The sequence below is a fragment of the Actinia tenebrosa genome, unplaced genomic scaffold (assembly GCF_029948245.1).
Source record: "Actinia tenebrosa isolate PJP-AT-01 unplaced genomic scaffold, QUT_ActTen_1.0 PGA_scaffold13__45_contigs__length_12533684, whole genome shotgun sequence".
NCBI classification, from domain to species: Eukaryota; Metazoa; Cnidaria; class Anthozoa; order Actiniaria; family Actiniidae; genus Actinia; species Actinia tenebrosa.
Window position 1 is genome coordinate 6,276,478 of NW_028292573.1, and position 23,609 is coordinate 6,300,086.

Consider the following 23,609-nt stretch of genomic DNA (forward strand, 5'->3'; position numbering starts at 1 on the left):
AATCAAAAATCATTTTCCGATCGAATGGTGCGGTCTTATTGGGTATCTTAGGAATCTCTCGTATTGCAATGTTATGCTTCAGCTTAAAATGAAACAATTTAAGTTGAATTTCTATTTACATGTTTCTTAAAAACTTTCAGGTATCTTAGGAAAAACTGCATTATATGTCTCTTTTAGATTTGAGAAATTTAACCCTGATGATAAAAGGCGTAATGAGCACCCAATGAAAATAAAGGGAAAACTTACCGAGAAAAAACGACGTTCTATTGACAAATTTTCTAAAACTTTCTAGTAACTTAGTGAAAGCACTAATTTTTTGACACGACGTTTCAGTTTTGATAAATTAGAACTTAAAAACTCTTACTTGGTCAAATATACTTCCACATGGCAACAAACAAAACAAAACTTGTGTCTGATGAAAATAAAACTATTTCTTCGAAAGAAATTACAAAATTATGGGTTAAGAGAGGGGAAAATTAAATTCGATCAGCATTATAAACATTTGAATGATTGGAATATGATTCCTCATGAGTTTATCAGACTTAAAGCAAGTTGTATGGTTTTGTGAATATTGCTGTTGATCAAAACATTGAAAAAGTACGTCATACTGAATGTCATTACTATAAGTAAGGTTGCCTCAAGCGTCCATAATTCATTTGGGTGAAGGTCCTTACTATGATATCAGCTATGGCAAGAATAGCTGCTATATTGCTTTTCGTATTTTCTGTTGGCGCTGTGAGCGGTAAGCCATCTCTCTTATCATGTAAAGGGGGAAATACCTACAAAACGAGATATCTATAGAGTGGTGAATAAGAAAGAAAACATTAATCTGCTTTTTTCCACAAGATTAAAATATGGCCATGTCTGTTAAATACCTTGTTCAAAAACGTAAAGTTAAGAGTAATAACTTATAAAAATGCGCCTAAGAATAACTATTATACATTTAATGTCGATCTTATAGATTAAGCCGTCCACGCAGGAGTGCTAAAAGCATTAGATTTAGATCACAACTGACCCACTAACGTATACTTCTTAAAGTTATGTCAGCACAGAATATGTCAAATATAAAATATGATGGTTACATTTAGACAAAAGTCAGAGATCTTAATGTGAATTTTTCTTATTTTCATTTATTGTTAAAGGGTTACAGCAAGGAAGAATACCGATCGGACACTCAGCTGTCGATGGATTCTCCTGTGAGAACATAACCTTCCCATCATCCTTTACTGGGAATGATCCAATGAAAGTCTTCACATCATTAAGCCTGGGAACAAACTCGTCACGTGTGCATGACGTAGGATTCACGTGGACCGAGTCTGTAACTACGAGTGGATTTAGGGTGTGTGTGGTTGAGAGCGGGAATGGGTTCGAGGAGACTGTACGAGTGAACTGGGTTGCTTATCAACTGACTGAATCAGGTGTGGCTGAAGGAAGTACCAGGTTCAACGACTGGACGACAGGAACTCAATGTAACCGCGTACCTCTATCACAGGTTAGTTTAGTGCTTTGTTTTTATAATGAATTAAATTGGTTCAATAAACTAAAACAACCCCAGGGCACACCTAACTTACAGTTTCAACTGGAAGTTTGAGCATTGGCTTTTGGTTTTGTGTTGGAAGAGCTTGGTTGGCGCAGTCTTAAGCAGCGCAGAGCTGATCAGAGATTAGTTATATATGCTGTACAAAATTAATATAAACAACTTAGTTGATGTAGATCTCTGTAATGAACTGATACCCTTGACAAGAAACTCAAGAAATAATCACAACAGATCCTTTAAAATTCCTCTCGAGAAAAAAACATATATACAATACAGCTTTCTACCATGGACAATAAAACAATGGAACAATCTACCCGCTGAATTAGTCACAGCCCCAAATGTTAATGCATTTAAAAGTGGAGTCTGTAAATTAGAACACTAACTTTGATCCTGACCTACCCGAGCACTTAAGCCTCGAAGAGAGGGCGTGCTTGTAATTTGGTAAATGTAAAATCCATAGAAAACCCCTTGAAGAAAAAAAAGCCCTAACAAACTCTACTGACATGTCATGCCGAGTCAAGAAATCAAAACTAAACCTCCAGCAGATTGGGGAGAAAGCCACTGTCCGATACAACACCCGTGATTCACGTAGCTTAGAACGTCTTCAAACACTTATCTTTGATCATGAATTATATTCCAATACTACATTATTTGTGCATTTGAAGCTTCATCTTATTTAAGCTATTTTAAATCCATCCAAAGGGGTTCACAAACAAGCCCAAAGTTTTCATCACGGTCCGTCACAACGTACTGAACAAAAGGCAAGATGCTGTTGCTGTTTGGGTAGAACACATCGCTAGAGATGAATTTACGATTTGTTTGAGAGAAGCAAGAACGTTTGATGGACGTCACAAGGATATTGAAGTGGTATGTTATTGCATCATGCTTTTTTAATTCCCTATTGTCTTATTTACTTGGTTTCTTCTTTTCTTCTTAGGTATGGATGGCTTTCACTGAGGTTCCACTCTCTTGGCCTCATAACGAGATCATTGCTCTTCAATTTCCAAATTCTCTTCAACCGAGTGAAGAAGACAACGACGCATTTTGCCAGGTATATTGGAGACAAATCTAAAAACGAGTGAGACTGATAATTCTTGGGAGAAAATACAGCCTTAAAACCTAATTCGCAATTGACAGCTTACACAGTGTGTCTTATAATTTTTCAGATCGTCAACTTTACCGGTCTCTACTTTTCACCTCCATCGATTGTCCTCACTCCAAGTCATGAGTACGACAGCAGTAATGTGAACGCGGTGCCACCAGAACACAACTCCATTGTAGCCTGGAACGAGGTATCAATCAAATCTTAAATTCCAAAAATATCATAAATTACGTCGCGTAGATAAGATAAAATAAAAAAGAAGAGAAAGGAAACAACAAAATAAGAACGAAACAAGCAACAAAAGGTTAACAAAATAAAAGCAATTGAAAATACGGAAACAATATAAGTAGACCAACTCACTAAGTATTCATAACAGTTATTCGAAACCGTAGTTTTAATTGTTTTTTTAAGGTAAGAGCATAATGCAAATCATTTAAATCCTATATTAGGATAACGAATTACCCCTCTATGACTCAGTGGCTTATATTACTGCTTGAGTTTGATTATGGTTTTTGCGTCAAGATCTGCGTGCATGCTCTCAGTTCAGAACTCTTGCTAATATGCCATGCAGCAACAAGAAATGAAATACCACGACACTAAGCTTTAAGTGCATATCAAATACATGATCAGGGTTAATAAGAAGAGATAACTAGCTAAAAACTAGTATGAGCTGCTTCGGTGTTTCTAATGAAACAGTAATGATAAAAAGGTAAATTATACACCGTGAAAAGATGAAAAAAACTTACTGACGGTCCGAACGCTAGTCCTTCTTCGGAGTTAATAATAATGGTAAATTTGTCATTTTCGCATAGGAAATAACGAGGACTTACTTTAGAGCTTGTGTGAAGGACTTGGTTGGATTGAATCGCAAGCATCATCCAGTGACTGTTGATTACTTGATATTTGGTGGTAAGTACTGCTTATCTTTTGCACTCATACATTAAAAAAGATATCTACCTTAACATAATCTTCAAATAATATGTTTAGACCTTGATCCATGCATCAACAAAACGTGTGAGTACTCTGGAATCTGCCAAGCATTGTCAGCAGGTGTTGCCCAGTGTGTGTGTATTGCTGAATGCCCCACATATCAAGATCTAGTTTGTGCAACCAATGGACAAACCTTTGACAACATGTGCATCATGAAGAGAGAGATATGTAGGACCAGAGGAAATTTCACCTACTATCACCCTGGAGGCTGCCAAGGTAACATTGATGTCATAAAAAACGTTTCTCAGAAAATATATTTTTTATCTTATAAATATTTTTGGCATGTTTTTCAAAAGGATTCCCATTGGACAAGGGGAGACACTTTCTTCGCCAGCAAGACTTTCCATGGTCAGATACTCATTGCGAGATCGTTTCGCTCAAGCCCTACACTTTTTATCCCGACAAACCCTTACATATCCAACTGACGGTGAACTACGTCAATGCTTTACCGACTTCCAAGGTACACGAAGCTACAGTAACTTGGACAGAGAACGTGAATATGGACAATTTTACTGCGTGTATTTCCAGGACAGGTAGGAATGACAATCCGTCATATGAATTGGAATCAGTTGATTGGATAGCCTATCAAGGAGCACCTAACGGTGGAGTTACCGGAAGAGAACGGTTCACACGATGGTGGACTGGTACGACATGTAGGACTATTTCGTTTCCTGGGGTATGTATCGTATTTTGGCATAAAATTAAAATCAGTGGAACATTCAAAATATTTATTACCTATTTCTGAACTAATGAGAGAACGATTGACTGAGCCTCTGATAAAAATGAATTGTTTAAAAATGTTACGTTTAATTCGTTTAGCTGTTCTAGCTATTTTTTGTAGTTTTTTTACCCTTAATTTTTCTTATATATTTATTTTATTTATTTATTTTTTTCTTTCTTTTTGTAAATATATCAAAAGTGCAAATAAAGTTGTATTTATTTAGAGTAAATCAGACATTTTGATAAAATTAATATCATGTGCATACAGGGCAAATTTTCTAGCTCTCCCACAGTGTTAGCTACGCTACAACATGAAAGAAGAGGCCTGAAACATGATGCTGCGAGCGTTTGGATAGAGGATATTAGTTCTTCGTCGATCAAAGTTTGTTTAAGAGAACTGCAGAACTTTGACGGCGTACATGAAGATATCAATGTGGTAAGCTAATTATCTAATGTGAGAAGGAAGTTTTGGATTAGTTGTGTGCAAAATGAAGTAAGTGTGCACTTATCCTCCATCCATGATCAAATTGGAATCTGAAAAACTGATTTTTAGGAAAAGGAACAAAGTATTGTAGCTAGAACCAAATATGGCCAACTACCACGACAAAAATAGGCAGCGCAATATACAACACACATTATCCTTATTTCCCGAAAGCTGCAATTGCATTCCTTGAAACATTTATAATTGTTGTTTTACGAAGGTTTTCACTAAAAAAAAAGAAAGAGATTAAAACATTGCTTTTCTTCATATTTCAAACAGTACTGGATGGCATTTGAGATTCTACACCGTCCATTGTTCACTGAACACGGTAGCATTGACTTCCCTAATGACTACACACCTCAGCAATCTGATAATTACGCATTTTGCAAGGTACTGTATTTTCGAAACTAACTTACAGCTGAAGCAATTTATGAAATTAAAACATTGCACTTCTTGCCAAGTTTTTATCTTTATATCTGTCTAGTAATGAAGTATATTTGCATGATTTTTGTTAGACTGTTGAAATGGTACGCAACTACACCAAGCAACCTTTAGTCATGGTAACACCAACACACCGTACAGGTGGTGGACGGAAGAACCCACAATGCAATGGAATATCTGCCTGGATTGAGGTACAGTATTTGTGAAAAAAGCTTGTGTGCTTGTGTGTTTGTCTTCTTTTTTTTTCATTTCAACCTGGCTATATGGTCCTTCTGATAACATGTTCGTCGTTAGACACTTATAAACAAAGGGCCGTTTATATAGACACATTTTAATCCATTTTTGTGGCGATGCGGCTGCGGTGACTTTGATGCAACTCTATAAACCCCACGTTTGTATACATCAGCGACGATTTTCAATGTGGAAATCGCGATACGGAAGTAGCCTTATGACAAGGTCCAACGCCAAGTAAAGTAATCATAATAGAAACTTGCTGCAAGCAAGAAAATAATAACTTTGAAACGAGACAGCTTTGTCTAAGATTATATTTGTTTTCTCTTCAACAGAGTATCACGTCTCAAAACTTCCGTGTTTGCATGAAGGAGCTGTATGATAATCAATATGATCCGGTGACAATGCATTATGTAGTAGTATCAGGTATTTGACTCATAATAATAATAATAATAATAATAATAATAATAATAATAATAACAATAATAATAATAATAATAATGATGATGATGATAATGATGATGATGAATTTGTGAAGCTAACTTAAAAAATTGCATTTGAAGACTTGAACACTAGGAGAGTTCCTTAATTCTTGACTTAGATCATTCTATTCTTTAATAGCCTGATATTCAAACCTTTGTTTTCTCCACTGAGTTTTCTTTTATAACTAGGAAGCGTCAAGTTATCTTTACTCCTAATATTATTTAAGCACGACTACGTCTCGGGTTTGCATAACTTCCTCGAATTCTCCCAACCTCCCCTCGTGTTGCTATCATGCTATGTAAACACGGAAAAAGTTTTCTATTGCTTAGAGAGAAAAAAGTTTTCTATTGCTTTTATAAAATAATTACTAAGGGAAAACGTTACCACTTGCTAGAAAATAAATCTTTATTTGAATTTAATTCTCATAACAAAATACAAATTCTCCATACATCACGAACTTCGATCGTTAGCCAATCAAATTTCGTGTAATAAACGCCAAGGAGGCAAATGTGAAGCGAGAAAGAATCGCTAGTTATTTTCAACATTTATCACTTCTAAAACTTTAAAACAAAAAACAAAGAAATGTCCAAAGATTGAATAGAAATATTAATAGAAGATTTCAGAATTGATTATCTTTACGAAAGTGATCAAAAGTAGATAACTGAGTGTCACTGTGACTGGAATTCTCGGTTGAAAGAAACGTGGTTTTGCTCAATTTGACAGCCAGAAAGCTAAGGATAAACAAAATGAAGGGTTTTTCAGTGATCGCTTGCCATGGTTATTACTACAAAACATTGTGAGAAGACACGGTTCAGTGTTTTTTGTAAATGCAATGTTACAACCAGCTTAAATTTAACACTTTTAATCCTTCACGTCCATCTGTATCCTTTTTTATTATTAAACAAGCTGTATAAATCCTCCTATACAAGCTATTTGGCATTATATGATAAATTTTACCACCAGATGGCTCAAAGGTTTTGAGCATGCTCAATGCACCATAAAATTAAGATAGAAATATAATGTCCATGGGAATGCTCAAAATTTTTGAGCAGGCTCAAGGCACCATAAAATTAAGACAGAAATACAATGTATGTCCATGGGAATGCTCAAAAGTTTTGAGCAGGCTCAAGGCACCATAAAATTAAGACAGAAATACAATGTATGTCCATGGGAGTGCTCAAAATTTTTGAGCATGCTCAAGGCAAACAAATTACTTGTGGCAGGTTATATTGTTTTGAACATTACTTATGTATTTGGATGTTTACGAAAAATACATTTTACGCTTTGAATTCCTGGTTATTTTTACTTGAAAAACGAAAGATAATTACAAATAATCCAATAGAATATCAGGTTTAGTGAAATTTACCTTGGATGTCTTTCATTAAAATCCAAATTTTGAAGATTTTCGAACTTTTTATGGACAAATCAACATTGCAAAACAGACTTGAAACTGGTTAAAAAAATGGTAAACAAAATATATTCTTACTTTTACTTCTTTTTTTACATAATGATATTTGGTTATCTATATGAAGAGTCTTGTTTTTACATGGACCGTATTTTTACCGCAATGAAAATAGAAAAAAAGAAATGTCCCTGAAATGAAATTCCTCCGAAACTCTCTCCGATAAAAGTTGAGTTGTGATCTGGAAGTTATGCACCAGTCATTTGACATCCCCTAACCCGCCCCCGACGCATACCCGGGGGCATAGCGGGGATTTCACCGCATTTTCACATGTATTTGGTTCCCTGGTGGTCGGGGAAAGCGCTTCAATTCACAGCTTCGGCTGCATCCCAGGGACTGACTGCGACTGGGGGACTTGGGGACTGGGACAGAGTGAGCTCCTCGTGTGAGTTTACGTAGTCATAATGGATGAGACGAAGACGGTAAAATTTTGGGTCGTCCTTCACGGATTTGCAAGATGTGATCCTATTGGAGGACACACATGTGTAGAACAATAGAAAACAATGACCTTTCCCCAACCCCGCCCCTAAACCTAACCAATCACAGGGGACGTTGCAAATTCGTGAAGCCCAACCGAAGATTTTCATCGCATTTAATAATTATGTTTTTCTAAGCCATCGATCGGAAAATGGCTTTTCATTCTATTCTTTGATAGAGAAAAAGACAGAAAAAGAAAAAGACAAACAAAAAGGGAAGCAAATAAGCTGGTACTACATGGAATAAATATCAATCAATCAATCAATCAATCAATCAATCAATCAATCAATCATCCTGTATTTATACACGATAATACCAACAGAAAAATTGGTTTACATGACGGTCGTGATGAATATACATAACTAAGACAAGTAACTAAGATATAATATTAATGTATAATATCGAATATTAATAGAACAATAATATCAAAAAATTCAGAGTTAAGGTCAGAGCTTGCTAGTTGAGATGAAATCTGCTAAAGCAGCATTTTTGAAAGATGTAAAACTTGCTTGATTTCTAGCAGTATGAGGAAGATTGTTCCATAGTTTAGCACCCCTGTAAGTTAAACTCCTCTTTCCATATTCAGCATTAAATCTTTTGATAAAAAGTTTCGATGTTGAGCCTCTAAGATTGTGTGATGTCGATTCCGATTGAAAATTAAACAAATTTGGGGGGCTTGGTTGTTCATGCATTTATGCATTAAATTTGCCAACAGTAAGGCTCTTCTAATATGGAGTGGGTACCAACCTAGAGACTTCAGAACATCTGTATATTTGATGTCATAAGTGGCACCAGTGATGATACGAGCAGCTCTGTTTTGTAGCCTTTGTAACTTATCTGCTAAACCCTTATTTAGATCACCCCAAACCTCAGAGCAGTAATGAGGCACTATTACATTTGGTCTTATCTGAGTGTAGATTTAATCTATTTGCTATCAACCAATTATTCAGAGATGAAAGATCATCATTTAACTTATCATTTAAGTCATCAACATTCTCACTTGTAGTGCATAATTGGGTGTCATCGGCATACAAACTTGGATTTGTATGACGAAGGCACTTTGGAAGATCATTAATGTATATTAAAAACAAAATGGGTCCCAAAACAGACCACTGAGGAACGCCATATTTTAATTTAGTTGGTGAGGTGATGAAATTATTAACTGCACATTGCTGCTGTCTATCCCCAAATAAGATGTGAAGAAGTCTAGAGCTTTGTCGCAAACACCAAGGGCTGATAGTTTTAGAGTAAGGATACGATGATCCACAGAATCAAAAGCTTTCAACACTAGAACACTTTTAAGAAATAGAATTGAAAATATATTTCTTTGTCGGCGAACATATTTCTGCTGCAAAAGATATGAAATATCCAGTTGACATTAAAATAGACTGCTCAAACGATGACGCGGGGACTTCACTTTTCTTTTCTTCCCCGTGGGGCGGGGCTTTCACGGCATTACCTTTCACTGAGGTAAAAAGTGAAGTCCCCGGGTATGTCTAGGGGGGGGGGGGGGGGGGGGGGGGGGGGGGTGTTGGGGGATGTCAAATGACTGGTGCATTACTTGTTTTAAGTTCAATGATTTTCGCTTTGTTTACATCCCCAAATGTAGCACAACCCAGCTTTTTTGTTATGACTTTGCCACTTGAACTCCTTCATATTAATAGACAGGGCTTCCTTCTATCGATAATTATGATTTTTAAACCAAAACTTTCCAGTCTTCAACTCAAAAAACAGTTTTTATCAGTTGTTTGATTTCGTTAGCCTGTCGCAGCTTTAGATTGGCTAACAGACAAATTCTAGTAAAACTGGTTTTCCTTGAATTCGTGATCGACCTCTGATCGACCTTGCATCATCTGCAAAGTAAGTGATGACTGAATCGTTGAAAATCAACTGCAAAATGCAGCGTTTTTCAATACTTGAAAGCTACTTTAATCGTAATGCAAATTGAATGGAATACCAGTGAAATATAATCATTTGAAAAGGGAGATCCATGCATACATAATAAAGTAAACAAAGGTGTGTTTTTCTCACAAAAATGGTTAAATAAGAGGGAATTCTTTTAAAGATATCCTTTTTTGAATAAAAGAATTTAGTTGAGCAGTAGTGCTGCACTTCGGAAATGTACAAGTTCTTGTGAGAAACGTTTTTTAGTTTAATTTAGCTTACTGTCGATTTAACCTGGAGATTTACCTGATTAGCATTTGATTTAAATTTTAAATTGATAATTGAGGTGGTTTTTCCAGCATTACCCGGTGGAATTTTAACTAGTCAATGTTAAAAGTTGAAAAAGCCGTGGAAGGGTCTATTTGTCACATCAATAATAGTTTATCCATATAAAAGCTTACTTTCTAAACCTTTTATTTTAAAATGCTTCATAATTGCTCATTCTTTTCCATGGCCCGGGTATTCAAAATGTTTGAGCATTCAGTGCTGTGGACAAATGATGACAAGAAGCATACCTTCCACCAGAGTGCTCAAAAAGTTTGAGCATTGCCGTGGGCAAATGATAACAAGAAACATACCTTCCACCAGAATTTTTTTCAATTTTTTTCAAATTTTTTTCTTTCTCACACATGAAATCGGATGAAAACTGGTAGATAGAATCCCAAAATGGGGGGCAAGGGCACTAGGACACCGAATGTGCTTGGATTTCTATAGGTTTGTTTTCCCCTTTCGATTATTTGAATTAAACTAACGTTATACTTGTTTACTTATCTTGTGTCCGTGTTCCTTCGTTCGCTGTTGTAATGCAGACGTTTTCATTCCAAAGGTCAAACGGTTTGAATAGCCTATAAGCGTTACTTCTTTAACGGCCGTTCCGTACTTGACTCTGTTTGTACTATACCAACAACAACGCGACCGCGCGATGCTCCTTACGTCAGTAATATTCAACCGTACAGAGCTAATATGGTTAATCAAATCCACCTTAAGTTCCATATAGAGCCCAGGGGTAGGCTACTAGCCTGCTTGCCATTGTTCTCTCGTCTGCTCGCTTAATCCAATTATTTTGAAAGGTGGGGTGGCAGTGTGTTTACACAACGATGACAGATGCAGCACCAACGCTAGTGTACGAACCACTGCCGAGCCTACACAGGGGTAACACGATCTCCCTCGGCATCCAACATCCTAGAAATCCAACCACATTCGGTGTCCTAGTGCCCTTGGTGGGGGAATGTACTCGCGCAAAGAAAACGATGTAGTGCATTTCAATTCGATTTCACTGCAAGATATTCAATATGGGAAACATTATCTTTATCTCCAATTAAAAAAAAAAAATTAGATTTTTCCCCCGATTTTATTTTTACCTTCAGATTCATTCAAGTTGGGCTCCCTGTGTCTTGCGTATCGGGAACTCCGCTTTTAGGCAGTGCCTAAATATATATATTAGTTTTCTTGCCAGTACCAATAAGCATACATTTACTTTTATCTAGATTATGCGATAATTTGTTGGAATCAAGGGCACTAGGACACCGAATGTGCTTGGATTTCTATAGGTTTTTTCCCCTTTCGATTATTTGAATTAAATTAACGTTATATACTTGTTTACTTATCTTGTGTTCGTGTTCCTTCGTTCGCTGTTGTAATGCAGACGTTTTCATTCCAAAAGTCAAACGGTTTGAATAGCCTATGAGCGTTACTTCTTTAACGGCCGTTCCGTACTTGACTCTGTCTGTACTACACCAACAACAACGCAACCGCGCGATGCTCCTTACGTCAGTAATATTCAACCGTCTAGTTAATATGGTTAATCAAATTCACCTTAAGTTCTATATAGAGCATCGGGGTAGGCTACTAGCCTGCTTGCCATCGTTCTCTCGTCTGCTCGCTTAATCCAATTATTTTGAAAGGTGGGGTGGCAGTGTGTTTACACAGCGATGACAGATGCAGCACCAACGCTACTGTACGAACCACTGCCGAGCCTAGACTGGGGTAACACGATCTCCCTCGGCCCACACTCGGACCCGAACGCTAGTAATTCGAACCCTAAGACGTGACTACCAGATTACGGCCTCTATAACTTAACGCACTACAGGATACTAGAGATTTAAGTAGCATAGATCAACGACAGCACGCTATTACCACACACTTTTTACTCAAAGAAACTTCCCCCTTTTGCATCATCAACTACAATAAAGGAATTTCTTACGATATTTCGTCTAATCTTTATTTGTTTACTTACTTGTACATGTCCAGTCAACGTGAGCGTCACCTACAATGACCTACTGGTCGATATTAATATTTTTGAACTGTAACTGTCTGATCGTTGAGGTATAGAAAAGTTACATTTCATTTCGTAAACAGTACCCTGGGTTTAAGATATGCTTCCCTCTAATTGGACTCTAATATTCTAAGGAGAGTTAGTAACTTTCTTTGCAATTGAAGCGAAAATGTTACTGATACCGAAAATATTACTAATGCCGAGGGAGATCGTGTTACCCCAGTCTAGGCTCGGCAGTGGTTCGTACAGTAGCGTTGGTGCTGCATCTGTCATCGCTGTGTAAACACACTGCCACCCCACCTTTCAAAATAATTGGATTAAGCGAGCAGACGAGAGAACAATGGCAAGCAGGCTAGTAGCCTACCCCGGTGCTCTATATAGAACTTAAGGTGAATTTGATTAACCATATTAACTGGACGGTTGAATATTACTGACGTAAGGAGCATCGCGCGGTTGCGTTGTTGTTGGTATAGTACAAACAGAGTCAAGTACGGAACGGCCGTTAAAGAAGTAACGCTTATAGGCTATTCAAACCGTTTGACCTTTGGAATGAAAACGTCTGCACTACAACAGCGAACGAAGACAACGAAGGAACACGAACACAAGATAAGTAAACAAGTATATAACGTTAATTTAATTCAAATAATCGAAAGGGGAAAAAACCTATAGAAATCCAAGCACATTCGGTGTCCTAGTGCCCTTGTTGGAATTAAGCCAATTTGCTATTTTAATTAAATCAGTATTAAGAGGCAATGTCCACAAGAATCGAACAAATGGTGGCAAGGGTCAAAAAATCAAATTCGCTCTTCTTTTAAAGTTAGATAGGCCATTATTAGATATGAATCCCTGGGTAGTTGGTTTTCGAAAATATTTTTCTATTTTCGAGAAAACGGCCACAGAAGAGGTTCGACCGAAACCCAAGCAAGAGACGCACAAGAGGAGTGAAAATGGACAAACTTTGAACAGAGCGCGCGTAAAAAATAAACCCTCTATGACAATTTTTGAACTTTCTTCTTAATATATCACCCTTTTTCGTTCATTGGACTGGATTTCAAGCTTATTGGGAAAGGGACGAATTTTTGGAGAGGGAAAATAGGAGGCCTGTGTTTACATATGCTAATTAGTTGCCTCAAAAGAAAAAAAGATTTAACTATGGGCAAGTTATCTGATTGAAATAATATTTATGCTGCAAGTTGAGGAAGAATAGATCTTTTCAAAACTTTAAAGATTGATTTGGGGAAATTAATTCTGACTGCATAGAAACCTGTTGCATTTGGTTGAAATACATGCGAAAATCACGCTTCTCGAATCAACGCAGGACTAAGGATTTTTGTAAAGATTGCCATGAAATTTACCCTGAAAACTAAGAAATTAATACGTTTGTGCCGTTGTTTGAAAGTTCAGTGTGGTTTGGTAAATTTAAGCTCCATTGGAAAGGTTTTGGGATTGTCGGTATATGAGCAAAAAACGCGATCTTTGGTGATTGCGTGACCGAGGTTCCACTTTACGTTTAGAAGTTTGATTACTGTAAAATTCACGCTAAAAATTACGATAGAAACGTTCTTTAAATAGCTTTATAATCTTATTTTTCCCAAATAAGATTTGGGTCGATGAAAAAGTCGAAAGAAAAACCATAGCTTATCGCGATGTTTAGAAGTTAGAAATGTTTCCTGGTTAAATGTGACATTGATTCACTGCCACGTTTAATTTGTTTGGTCAATGATTCCTTCATTAACTCGAGTAGGATATTTACATAGTTTTTCCATCTATCAAAATGTTTGTGTACTAGATTTACGAATAGAAATGTTCTTTAAGTCAGTCCCGCATGAAGCAAAGCCAAATTAGAGCTGAATTTTGTGACGAAGGCACCCGGCCTTGGGCTGGTCCCACTGGCCCGTTTATTTCGATTTCATTTGACCAGTTTTTTCAAAATTTTAAAGGACAATGTATGTCAATATCGTCAATATAAAGATTCCTAAGATGTCGAGTTCAAATAGCAATAAAATTCCTTGTATTATTTATTTAAATTAAGAATCTTGACACCTGCAATCTGCTTACTTGTTTTGTTACCCGGAAACATCTCCCCATATATCTTTCTTGGCTATATTTGGTATTACTTTGCGAATTCACTTACTCTTCTCTGTACCAACTTCAATTTTGCCAACGAGTAACGCCGTATGAAAATCTGTATGAAAATCTCTTACATGCTTGTTTTTAAACATCATGGTTTTAGTATGTACGGCACAACCAAAATCAACAACATTTGCAATCAGTCGCTCTAAAAATCATTGACCTTGGGTCAAGTAATCATTAGGCGGTGTAATTTATAAATATATAAACTAACTGTTGAAACCGCTTTTTTATCGACCCAAATCTTATTTGGGAAAAATAAGATTATAAAGCTATTTAAAGAACGTTTCTATCGTAATTTTTAGCGTGAATTTTACAGTAATCAAACTTCTAAACGTAAAATGGAACCTCGGTCACGCAATCACCAAAGATCGCGTTTTTTGCTCATCAGTACCGACAATCCCAAAACCTTTCCAATGGAAATTTAAATTTTAAACTTAAATTTACCAAACCACACTGAACTTTCAAACAACGGCACAAACGTATTAATTTCTTAGTTTTCAGGGTAAATTTCATGGCAATCTTTACAAAAATCCTTAGTCCTGCGTTGATTCGAGAAGCGTGATTTTCGCATGTATTTCAACCAAATGCAACAGGTTTCTATGCAGTCAGAATTAATTTCCCCAAATCAATCTTTAAAGTTTTGAAAAGATCTATTCTTCCTCAACTTGCAGCATAAATATTATTTCAATCAGATAACTTGCCCATAGTTAAATCTTTTTTTCTTTTGAGGCAACTAATTAGCATATGTAAACACAGGCCTCCTATTTTCCCTCTCCAAAAATTCGTCCCTTTCCCAATAAGCTTGAAATCCAGTCCAATGAACGAAAAAGGGTGATATATTAAGAAGAAAGTTCAAAAATTGTCATAGATGGTTTATTTTTTACGCGCGCTCTGTTCAAAGTTTGTCCATTTTCACTCCTCTTGTGCGTCTCTTGCTTGGGTTTCGGTCGAACCTCTTCTGTGGCCGTTTTCTCGAAAATAAAATAATATTTTCGAAAACCAACTACCCAGGGATTCATATCTAATAATGGCCTATCTAACTTTAAAAGAAGAGCGAATTTGATTTTTTGACCCTTGCCACGAAATCTTAAATTTGTTCGATTCTTGTGGACATTGCCTCTTAAGGCTGTTCTGTATATCGCTAACGTTTGAAGAAAAACAGTACAGCACAGTCGTATCATCAGCACAAATTGACATCTTGCAGTGTTCAGGTACACTCATACATACTTTATCACTTCATCCCTTTACAGGGCTTTTCCGAAGCATTAACAAATAAAAATGACAATATGATATATATAACAGCTAAATATTAATGCAGATATGAGAATAAATCTAAGATAAAAATACTATATATACGCCTGCCTTCAAAAGAGGCCCGAGACAAGAAACACACATACATAAACACACGTGCCACTGCAGCACCTTTGGTAACAAAGTACTGACAATAGGTAAAAACAATAGCATATGTGCTCATGCACGCAAATCTCAAATCAACCCTCTTTAAAAACAGGTTTATATACAAATTATATTATTATATATAATAGGAAAGATAAAAGATATAGTATCTAGATACGCAAATGCATTTCAAAGACCTAAACTATAATTCGGAAAAAAAATCTAATTATTGTGAGTATAATTATCATAAGTACAAATTTAATTATTAAGAAATTCCTTTAAAAGCTTTTTTCGCATTGCATGATTAAAAGGCTGCACATTTTTACAAAGTTTAAGCCTATCTTTTAAATCGTTCCAATGCTTAACTCCTTGATAATGAAAGAAACGTTGACCTGCTGAATATTTAACAACTGAGAACTCCTAGTTTGATGGCCTGAAAGGCTAGATCTTTTGACAAAACTATCTCCTAAGTAACCTGGTGCCATATCGTTCATGCACTTAAAAACTAGAGTAGCTTTCATAAGATATAGTTGCTTTCTAATTGGCAACCCTCTAAGTTCTTTTAGTATAAGTGAGATGTGATCATATTTTTTGGCCCCTGAAACAATCCTACAAGCGAAATTTGGCACAGCCTGAATCTTATTTCAATTGCCTATCAAAACAATGTTTCACTCTATTAATTTGTCCCAAGCGTGCCATAAAAGATGACCCTGTTTTTTGTGTTATATGTTCACTGAATGTCAAATTGAAATAGATAACGAAGAACAGAGGGCCCAAAATACTTCCTTGCGGTACCCCATGTCTTACAGGCAGAGCATCAGACAGTTCACTTCCGCATGATGTTCTTTGCGTTCTGTTGCTAAGATAAGACTGGAACCAACAAAGCGCATCCTGTGGGACACCAATAAATTTTAATTTGGACAATAAGATCTTGTGGTCAACGGTGTCGAACGCTTTGAACAGGTCTAAAAATACATATCCACAAACATTACCCTGCACCATTTTTACTAGTACTTCGTCAGCAAAACTTGTAAGGGCGGTAACTGTAGAGTTATTTGACCGAAAACCAAACTGCTTGTCTGTAAAGAGGCTGTTGTCAATTAAATAACCATAGAGTTGCATGTGAATTGCTCTTTCGATGATTTTGCTTAAAGTTGGCAGGATTGATATAGGCCTGTAGGCATCAGTACGTTTTCCTGTCTTAAAACGTGAAGTGGCCTTTGCTGATTTCCAACAAATTAGATTTAGGAAATGTTTGAGTTCTGGTTGAGCAAGAAGCTGTTCCATATATGACAAAAGATTCACGCACTTCGCTCAGCTGAAAGTTCACAATATTCCCATTGTTGACTGCAAAAATATTAATAGAGCATAGAGACAGGCAAGAGGCAATTTTTTCAGCGAGCACTCTACCAACTGAAGAAAAATAAACGTTTAGGGCAGTTGCTATGGACTTACAATCTGTATACTTCATTCCATCAGCGATGATACATTGTGGACCGATCTCTTTGTTTTTGCCACGATGTAAATCTTCATTAACAGCATTCCAGATTACACGGCAATCACCTTTTTTCTGTTCTATTAAATTACAATAATAGTTGGATTTGGAAGACTTGATCAATTTATTCACAAGATTCTTGAACTTGGTGGTGGTGGTGGTGGTGGTGGTGGTTATAATAATAATGTTTGAGAGATGATGATGGTGAGGAACTATATTGTTTTCAAATATTTTTTTATTTTACTAGACATCTGTGGTGAAGGATGGACGTACTTCAATGGTTTCTGTTACTTTACCAACTCGTCATGTGCCACGTGGGAAGCAGCACTGTCAAGCTGTCTCAGTAGTAACGCTAGCCTAGCAAGCATCACAAGCCAGGAAGAAAACATTTACGTTCAACACAAACACGGTGGAGAAACTGGATGGATTGGACTGCAGGATCGTCGGAGCAATGGAAACTTTACATGGATCGATGGAACTGAAGTGAATTTTACTTACTGGGCACAAATCCGTACAAACAAATTCAGCAGCGATCAAAATTGTGTTCATACTCTAGGGCCGAGTCTTGGTTATTTGTGGAAAGACGTCACTTGTACTGCCTGTCACACTTTTACCTGTAAACGAGGTAATTCAGTGATTTATATATCTTAGTTAAAAACCTTTGGCTTAGAAAAGTTAATGCAAGTTAAAAGCGCTCTGGTTTTGTCGTTACTTCAGAACATGTTGCTTCTTGTTTAGAGGTGTTGACACGAAATAGCTAAATTTTACCACTTTCGTACTTTACCACCTCGGCCAACATGAAGTAAGAAAATTATTAGTAGCGGAGCTCGCGCGCGGGCCCAAGGCCCGCGCGAGCGGAGCACCATACTTAAGAAAAAATGGTAAACTATCGAGTTGATTTTTCATGGCTTGGCTGACGTCACTTCCGTCCGTCCGTGTACACAACACAAGAATCCCGCTTGATGTCAAAGCAAAAACTACTCACAAATGCGACTCTCAAATGCACAGAAAAAATCGCTTTAGCACAAGTTATAGACCAAAAACAGTTTTAAAAAAACTTTCATGTAGTGAAAGATGGATCAAGAAGTGCTCTTCAAGAATCCAGATGTGTGTTTATTAGCAAACAATCGTATATATATATATATATATATATATATATACATATATATATAACAAAGTATGTAATGTGGTCTATACTGTTGAAACAGTGCTCGATGCGTAGGGATGCAGAGCAATAGATATATAGTAAAGATTGGATTAAAGACGAGACATGTTCACTGTAACTCCGAGTTTCGTGCTTACGCGCTCATCAGACAGACTTTAATGAAACATATTCCTATTACTGTGATATATATATACAAGAGGTGTAATGATTATTTACAAAAGAAGTATTGTTCGGAAAGGAGTTAATTAGCTAGACCTGGATTTCTATTGTTCATCAGATAGAACTTGTTTTCATGTCGGCATTTGGAGATCAATTCGGATCGCTTGTTTAAAAGAGTGTCGCTGTTTGCTTTGATGATAAGTAGCTTTTCTGTTATACCAAAACCCTGACCTACAACAACCATATACCAAAACCCTGACCTACAACAACCATAAACCATCTACACATTCAAAAAGAAACAGACAACGGAACATCATCTGGTACAACCCTCCATACAGCAAGAATGTACAAACCAACGTCGGAAGCATCTTCCTGAAGCTCATACACAAACACTTTCCCAAGCACCACAGATTTCAGCGGATCTTCAATAAGAATAATATCAAAGTGAGCTACAGCTGCATGGAAAACATGAAAACCACCATTACCAAACACAACAAGAAAATCTTCAACACCGATACCGATCCCGCCACCACCTCTGAGAAAACATGCAACTGCCGTAAAAAAGATCAATGCCCTCTAAACAACAACTGCCTCTCCTCCAGCATCATCTACAACGCTCATGTCACAACAAACGAGGACACTACTGGGAAAAACTACATTGGCCTGACAGAAGGAACATTCAAACAACGATACACTCAGCACAAACTATCTCTGCGAAATAGAAAATACGCTAACAGCACCGAACTTTCTAAATACATCTGGGACCTTAAAGATAACAACAAAGACTACAACATAGAATGGACAATCATCACTTCAGCCAGACCATACAGCAACATTTCTAAGGGGTGTGACCTGTGCTTAACAGAAAAGCTACTTATCATCAAAGCAAACAGCGACACTCTTTTAAACAAGCGATCCGAATTGATCTCCAAATGCCGACATGAAAACAAGTTCTATCTGATGAACAATAGAAATCCAGGCCTAGCTAATTAACTCCTTTCCGAACAATACTTCTTTTGTAAATAATCATTACACCTCTTGTATATAAATATCACAGTAATAGGAATATGTTTCATTAAAGTCTGTCTGATGAGTGCGTAAGCACGAAACTCGGAGTTACAGTGAACATGTCTCGTCTTTAATCCAATCTTTACTACATATCTATTGCTCTGCATCCCTACGCATCGAGCACTGTTTCAACAGTATAGACCACATTACATACTTTGTTATATATATATATATTTTTTTTTTGACAAGCATATTTCTCGACGAATCGACCGAAATCAAAGACTTTCTCTCAAAACTTTTTATATTTATATAACTAGATGAGCTTAATTTATTTTAATGCTGGAGGAAAAAATAACACGAAGAGCATATTACGACAGCAAATATTCGTCCTTTATTTAGCTTTGTAAATCGTTTTCGTTCAAGAAAAATGCAGCTTTGTTTGCCTCCTATCGCGGGGTCCCATCGGCAAAACAAAGAAGACATCCATTCACAAATTTTATATCTTTCCACAGATTATTTATTTAATTATTGAATGAAATATAAATTTACACCAAATGTTCAACTGTTCATTAAGCTGTTCGAGCAAGTATGATTTTAAAAATTAGCTTAAATTTGTGTTGTTGAGAGACGATATTGTATAAAGACTTAGACTTTCACTTTAAAAAGCTAAAAAATATTCAAAAAAATTTACAAACGCCAATTTACTGACAAGAAATTCGTCATTTTATATTTTGCATTGCCTTTTGCATTATTTTCTATTTTGTCTCAGTTGTTCTTGTCAAGTTTAACTGAATGTAAACTTCGTCTCGTTCTGTAAAAGACGTAATTAAGATGTAAGCTTATATTCTGCCCATCTCACTTTTCAAGTCTGTTTTTAGTCTTGATTTGTCCTAAATCTCCAGATTTTCGATTTCAGTGAAAGACATCCGAGGTAAATTTCACTAAACTTGATATTGTATTGGATTATCTGTAGTTATCTTTCGTTTTTCTTTAAGTAAAAGAGATTCAAAGCCTCAAAATGTCGGCCTTGGAAAACTTTGTCGAAGAATCTTCCAAGAACAAAACTAGCGCCTGGGGGTGGTAGTGAGTTGTGTACAAAATTCCTAAGTGGGAGAGTATAATCGCGCCAAAAAAATTTAAAAAAAATAGAAAAGAAAGGAAAAAGAAAAAGAAAAAGAAAAAGAAAAAGAAAAAGAAAAAGAAAAAGAAAAAGAAAAAGAAAAAAGAAAAAGAAAAAGAAAAAGAAAAAGAAAAAGAAAAAGAAAAAGAAAAAGAAAAAGAAAAAGAAAAAGAAAAAGAAAAAGAAAAAGAAAAAGAAAAAGAAAAAGAAAAAGAAAAAGTAAAACAAAACAAAACAAAACAAAACAAACAAACAAACAAACAAAAAAAACAAAAACAAAAAAAACAAAAAAACAAAAAAAAACAACACAATTTACTGCATTTCGATTCAATTTCACTGCATGGTTTTTATTATGGGAGAAATTATCTTCATCTCTATTTTAAAAAAATATAAGATTTTTTCCCCGATCTTATTTTTACCTTTCAGTTTCATTCAAATTGTTCTCCCTGTGACTTCCGTATCGGGGGCTCCGCTTTTAGGCAGTGCTTAAATATATATATTATATACCATATCATACCTTGTTTTTAATTTTATTCGTTTCAATTCAGGTTTCCCATTTATATCCTTTTCGGCGCGGTTCACCAATCTTGGCGCAACAGGTCGTTTTGGTCCAACATCTATTGGTAGTCATTATGATGGCCAAAGTAATAAAGGTCAGGTTACTTTATCATCTGGAATACAAATATGGAGGGTTCCACATACTGGTTCTTATAGAATAGAAGCTGTTGGTGCAAGCGGCGGTTTTGATACAGAAATAAATACTCGTATTTACCGAGGACGGGGTGCTCAAATAATTGGAACATTTAAATTATTCAAAGGAGAATTAATCAAAATACTGGTTGGGCAAGAAGGTGGTAGCATAAACGCTAAGGGGGGTTCCGCCGGTGGAGGAGGAGGTAGCTTTGTTGTTAGAAACCACAACACCCCCCTGATCATTGCTGGTGGAGGAGCTGGTATCGAAAGCGCTACTCTTCGATACTCCAATGCTGATGCTAGTGTATACACAAATGGTAATGCTAATGCCGGAGGGACTCATTGGGAAGGAGGACGTAATGGTAATGGAGCAACAGCGGCTGACAGCGGAAATTCAGGTACCTCCCAAAGACGACTAAAGTCTATAACATTCCAATTGATACGTGTACACAAAAAGAAACTAGAAAATACAAATATTATCGATACCCTGAAACAACCTCTTGTCTGATAACCTTACTGTACAAAATACTAGGTCAGCCGTAGCAAAGCATGCATGTCAATGTACCTTTATTGTTTGCATGATTAGTTAAAGGATAATCTGTATCTGCTGATTATTTCTGTGGTGTGGTGATGGTTTGTAAATATCAGTTGATTATTTCCAAAGGGCGGTGGTGGTGGTGTTGGCTTGTAACTTGATTTTTCTCTTAATTTTTTTCTAAGAGGTGGTGGCGGTGGTGGTTTACAACTATTTTCTGATTATTTCTAGGAGGTGGTGGTGGTGGTTTTTACTCGTCTGGCCGCAGCAGTACTAACTTCGGGGGATCTCAAGGTAGAGGCGGAGAGGGAGGCAAAGGATTTCTTCAAGGAGGAGCTGGAGGGAGATCTTATGTGAACTCAGTACCTGGTGGCTTTGGTGGAGGTGGTGGTGCTTATGGCAGCACAACAGGTGGTGGAGCAGGGGGAGGAGGAGGATACTCTGGGGGTGCTAGTGGGGACAATGACGTTGATTCCTCTGGGGGTGGTGGAGGGTCGTTTAACATTGGAATAGATCAAAGTAATAGTTGTTGCTATAACGACATGGGACATGGATATGTCATTGTTACAAGTGTTTGAAAATGCCTTCCATGTTTTCATAGTTTTAGAATTGAAGAACATGTTTTCCTCTGTTTTTAATTGGTCGGATTCAATTATCCTCTACCACTTCTGATATTTAGGTTTTGTTATGTTATGTTCATAACTCGCTTCAAAATGGTATTAGCTTCTTGAATATGGTTGTTTGTAAAAAGACTAGAAAGAGTTATTGAGATAGAGTGGTAAGCACTTTACGAGATTAGTTTGGACAAATGAGATGAAAGGAAACTAAGTAACATATTGCCATTTAGTTGCATCATTATGCAGCAAGGGCGCTGATTTTAGCCCTTCAGGGCTCTGTTAATATTGTAGCTGTAGTAAATATATTTAAGCAAAAATATTCTATAAAAGTGGGACATACAATAGTAACGGAGATGAAGCAAGATTATCATAATTGAGTGTACTGTTATGAAACTGATTTAAATAAAGAGGCAAACTTCATGGAGATTAAGTGGGATTATAAAAACACATAAAGGTTGTAAAATCATACTCAGGATAAGCAATTTAAAGGAAAAAAAGGTGGAATAATGTTCTGTCTTGAAGAGTTACAACGGGTGGTACACATGGATCTTTTATTCTTTCCACGGGATGCTTGAATTTATTGTTAATAAATTGTACTGAAACGAAAAGTTAGTGTCCCAAAAAGTGACTCACTTGACTTTATAGTTTATGATAATCGCAGTGGGTGAATCATTTTTGATTCGACACTTAATTCGACACATTTTCATTTTTGTTGCTGCCAATTATCAAAATTTCCAGCTGTTACCAAATATTGGATTGACGGACGTCAAACGTTCTAACGTTTCGAAGTTGTGAAAAACGCGCCATTGTACTCCTGCTCAATTAACGCTGTCTAACTTATTACAACATTATATTAACAATAGATTTGCTGTACAATAATCGATTAAATTACACAATGTAAATCAAAATACTAACAGTACACGAAGAATCATCTTCCTCTATTGTAGCGGCCAAATTTCTTTATTTTGTTTTTGCTTCTTATCTTTCTATCTAACCTTGAATGACTTAAAAGGTTTCCCATCCGCAAATGTAAAACAATAAGAACAATTAGAACAAAATAAGACCAAAAAATACAAATTTCCATGGTAAACAAATTAGCCATGCTTTGCCTCGCCATCTTCTCTAAGGTATCAAAATTGGGTAAAA

At 36.4% G+C, this 23,609-nt stretch overlaps 1 protein-coding gene across 1 annotated transcript; it reads left to right on the forward strand.

The window, feature by feature from the left end:
* Positions 1-656: 656 nt before the first annotated feature.
* LOC116293136 (uncharacterized) lies at positions 657-23,071 on the forward strand. The gene is made up of 15 exons (XM_089028802.1): positions 657-742; positions 1,143-1,492; positions 2,240-2,404; positions 2,475-2,588; positions 2,704-2,829; positions 3,452-3,548; positions 3,627-3,845; positions 3,926-4,305; positions 4,618-4,785; positions 5,110-5,220; positions 5,346-5,462; positions 5,838-5,928; positions 17,414-17,791; positions 21,167-21,709; positions 22,078-23,071. The coding sequence occupies exons 1-15, from the start codon at positions 676-678 to the stop codon at positions 22,422-22,424; spliced, it is 3,273 nt and encodes a 1,090-aa protein (XP_088884928.1). The 5' UTR covers positions 657-675; the 3' UTR covers positions 22,425-23,071.
* The last annotated feature ends 538 nt before the right edge of the window (positions 23,072-23,609 follow it).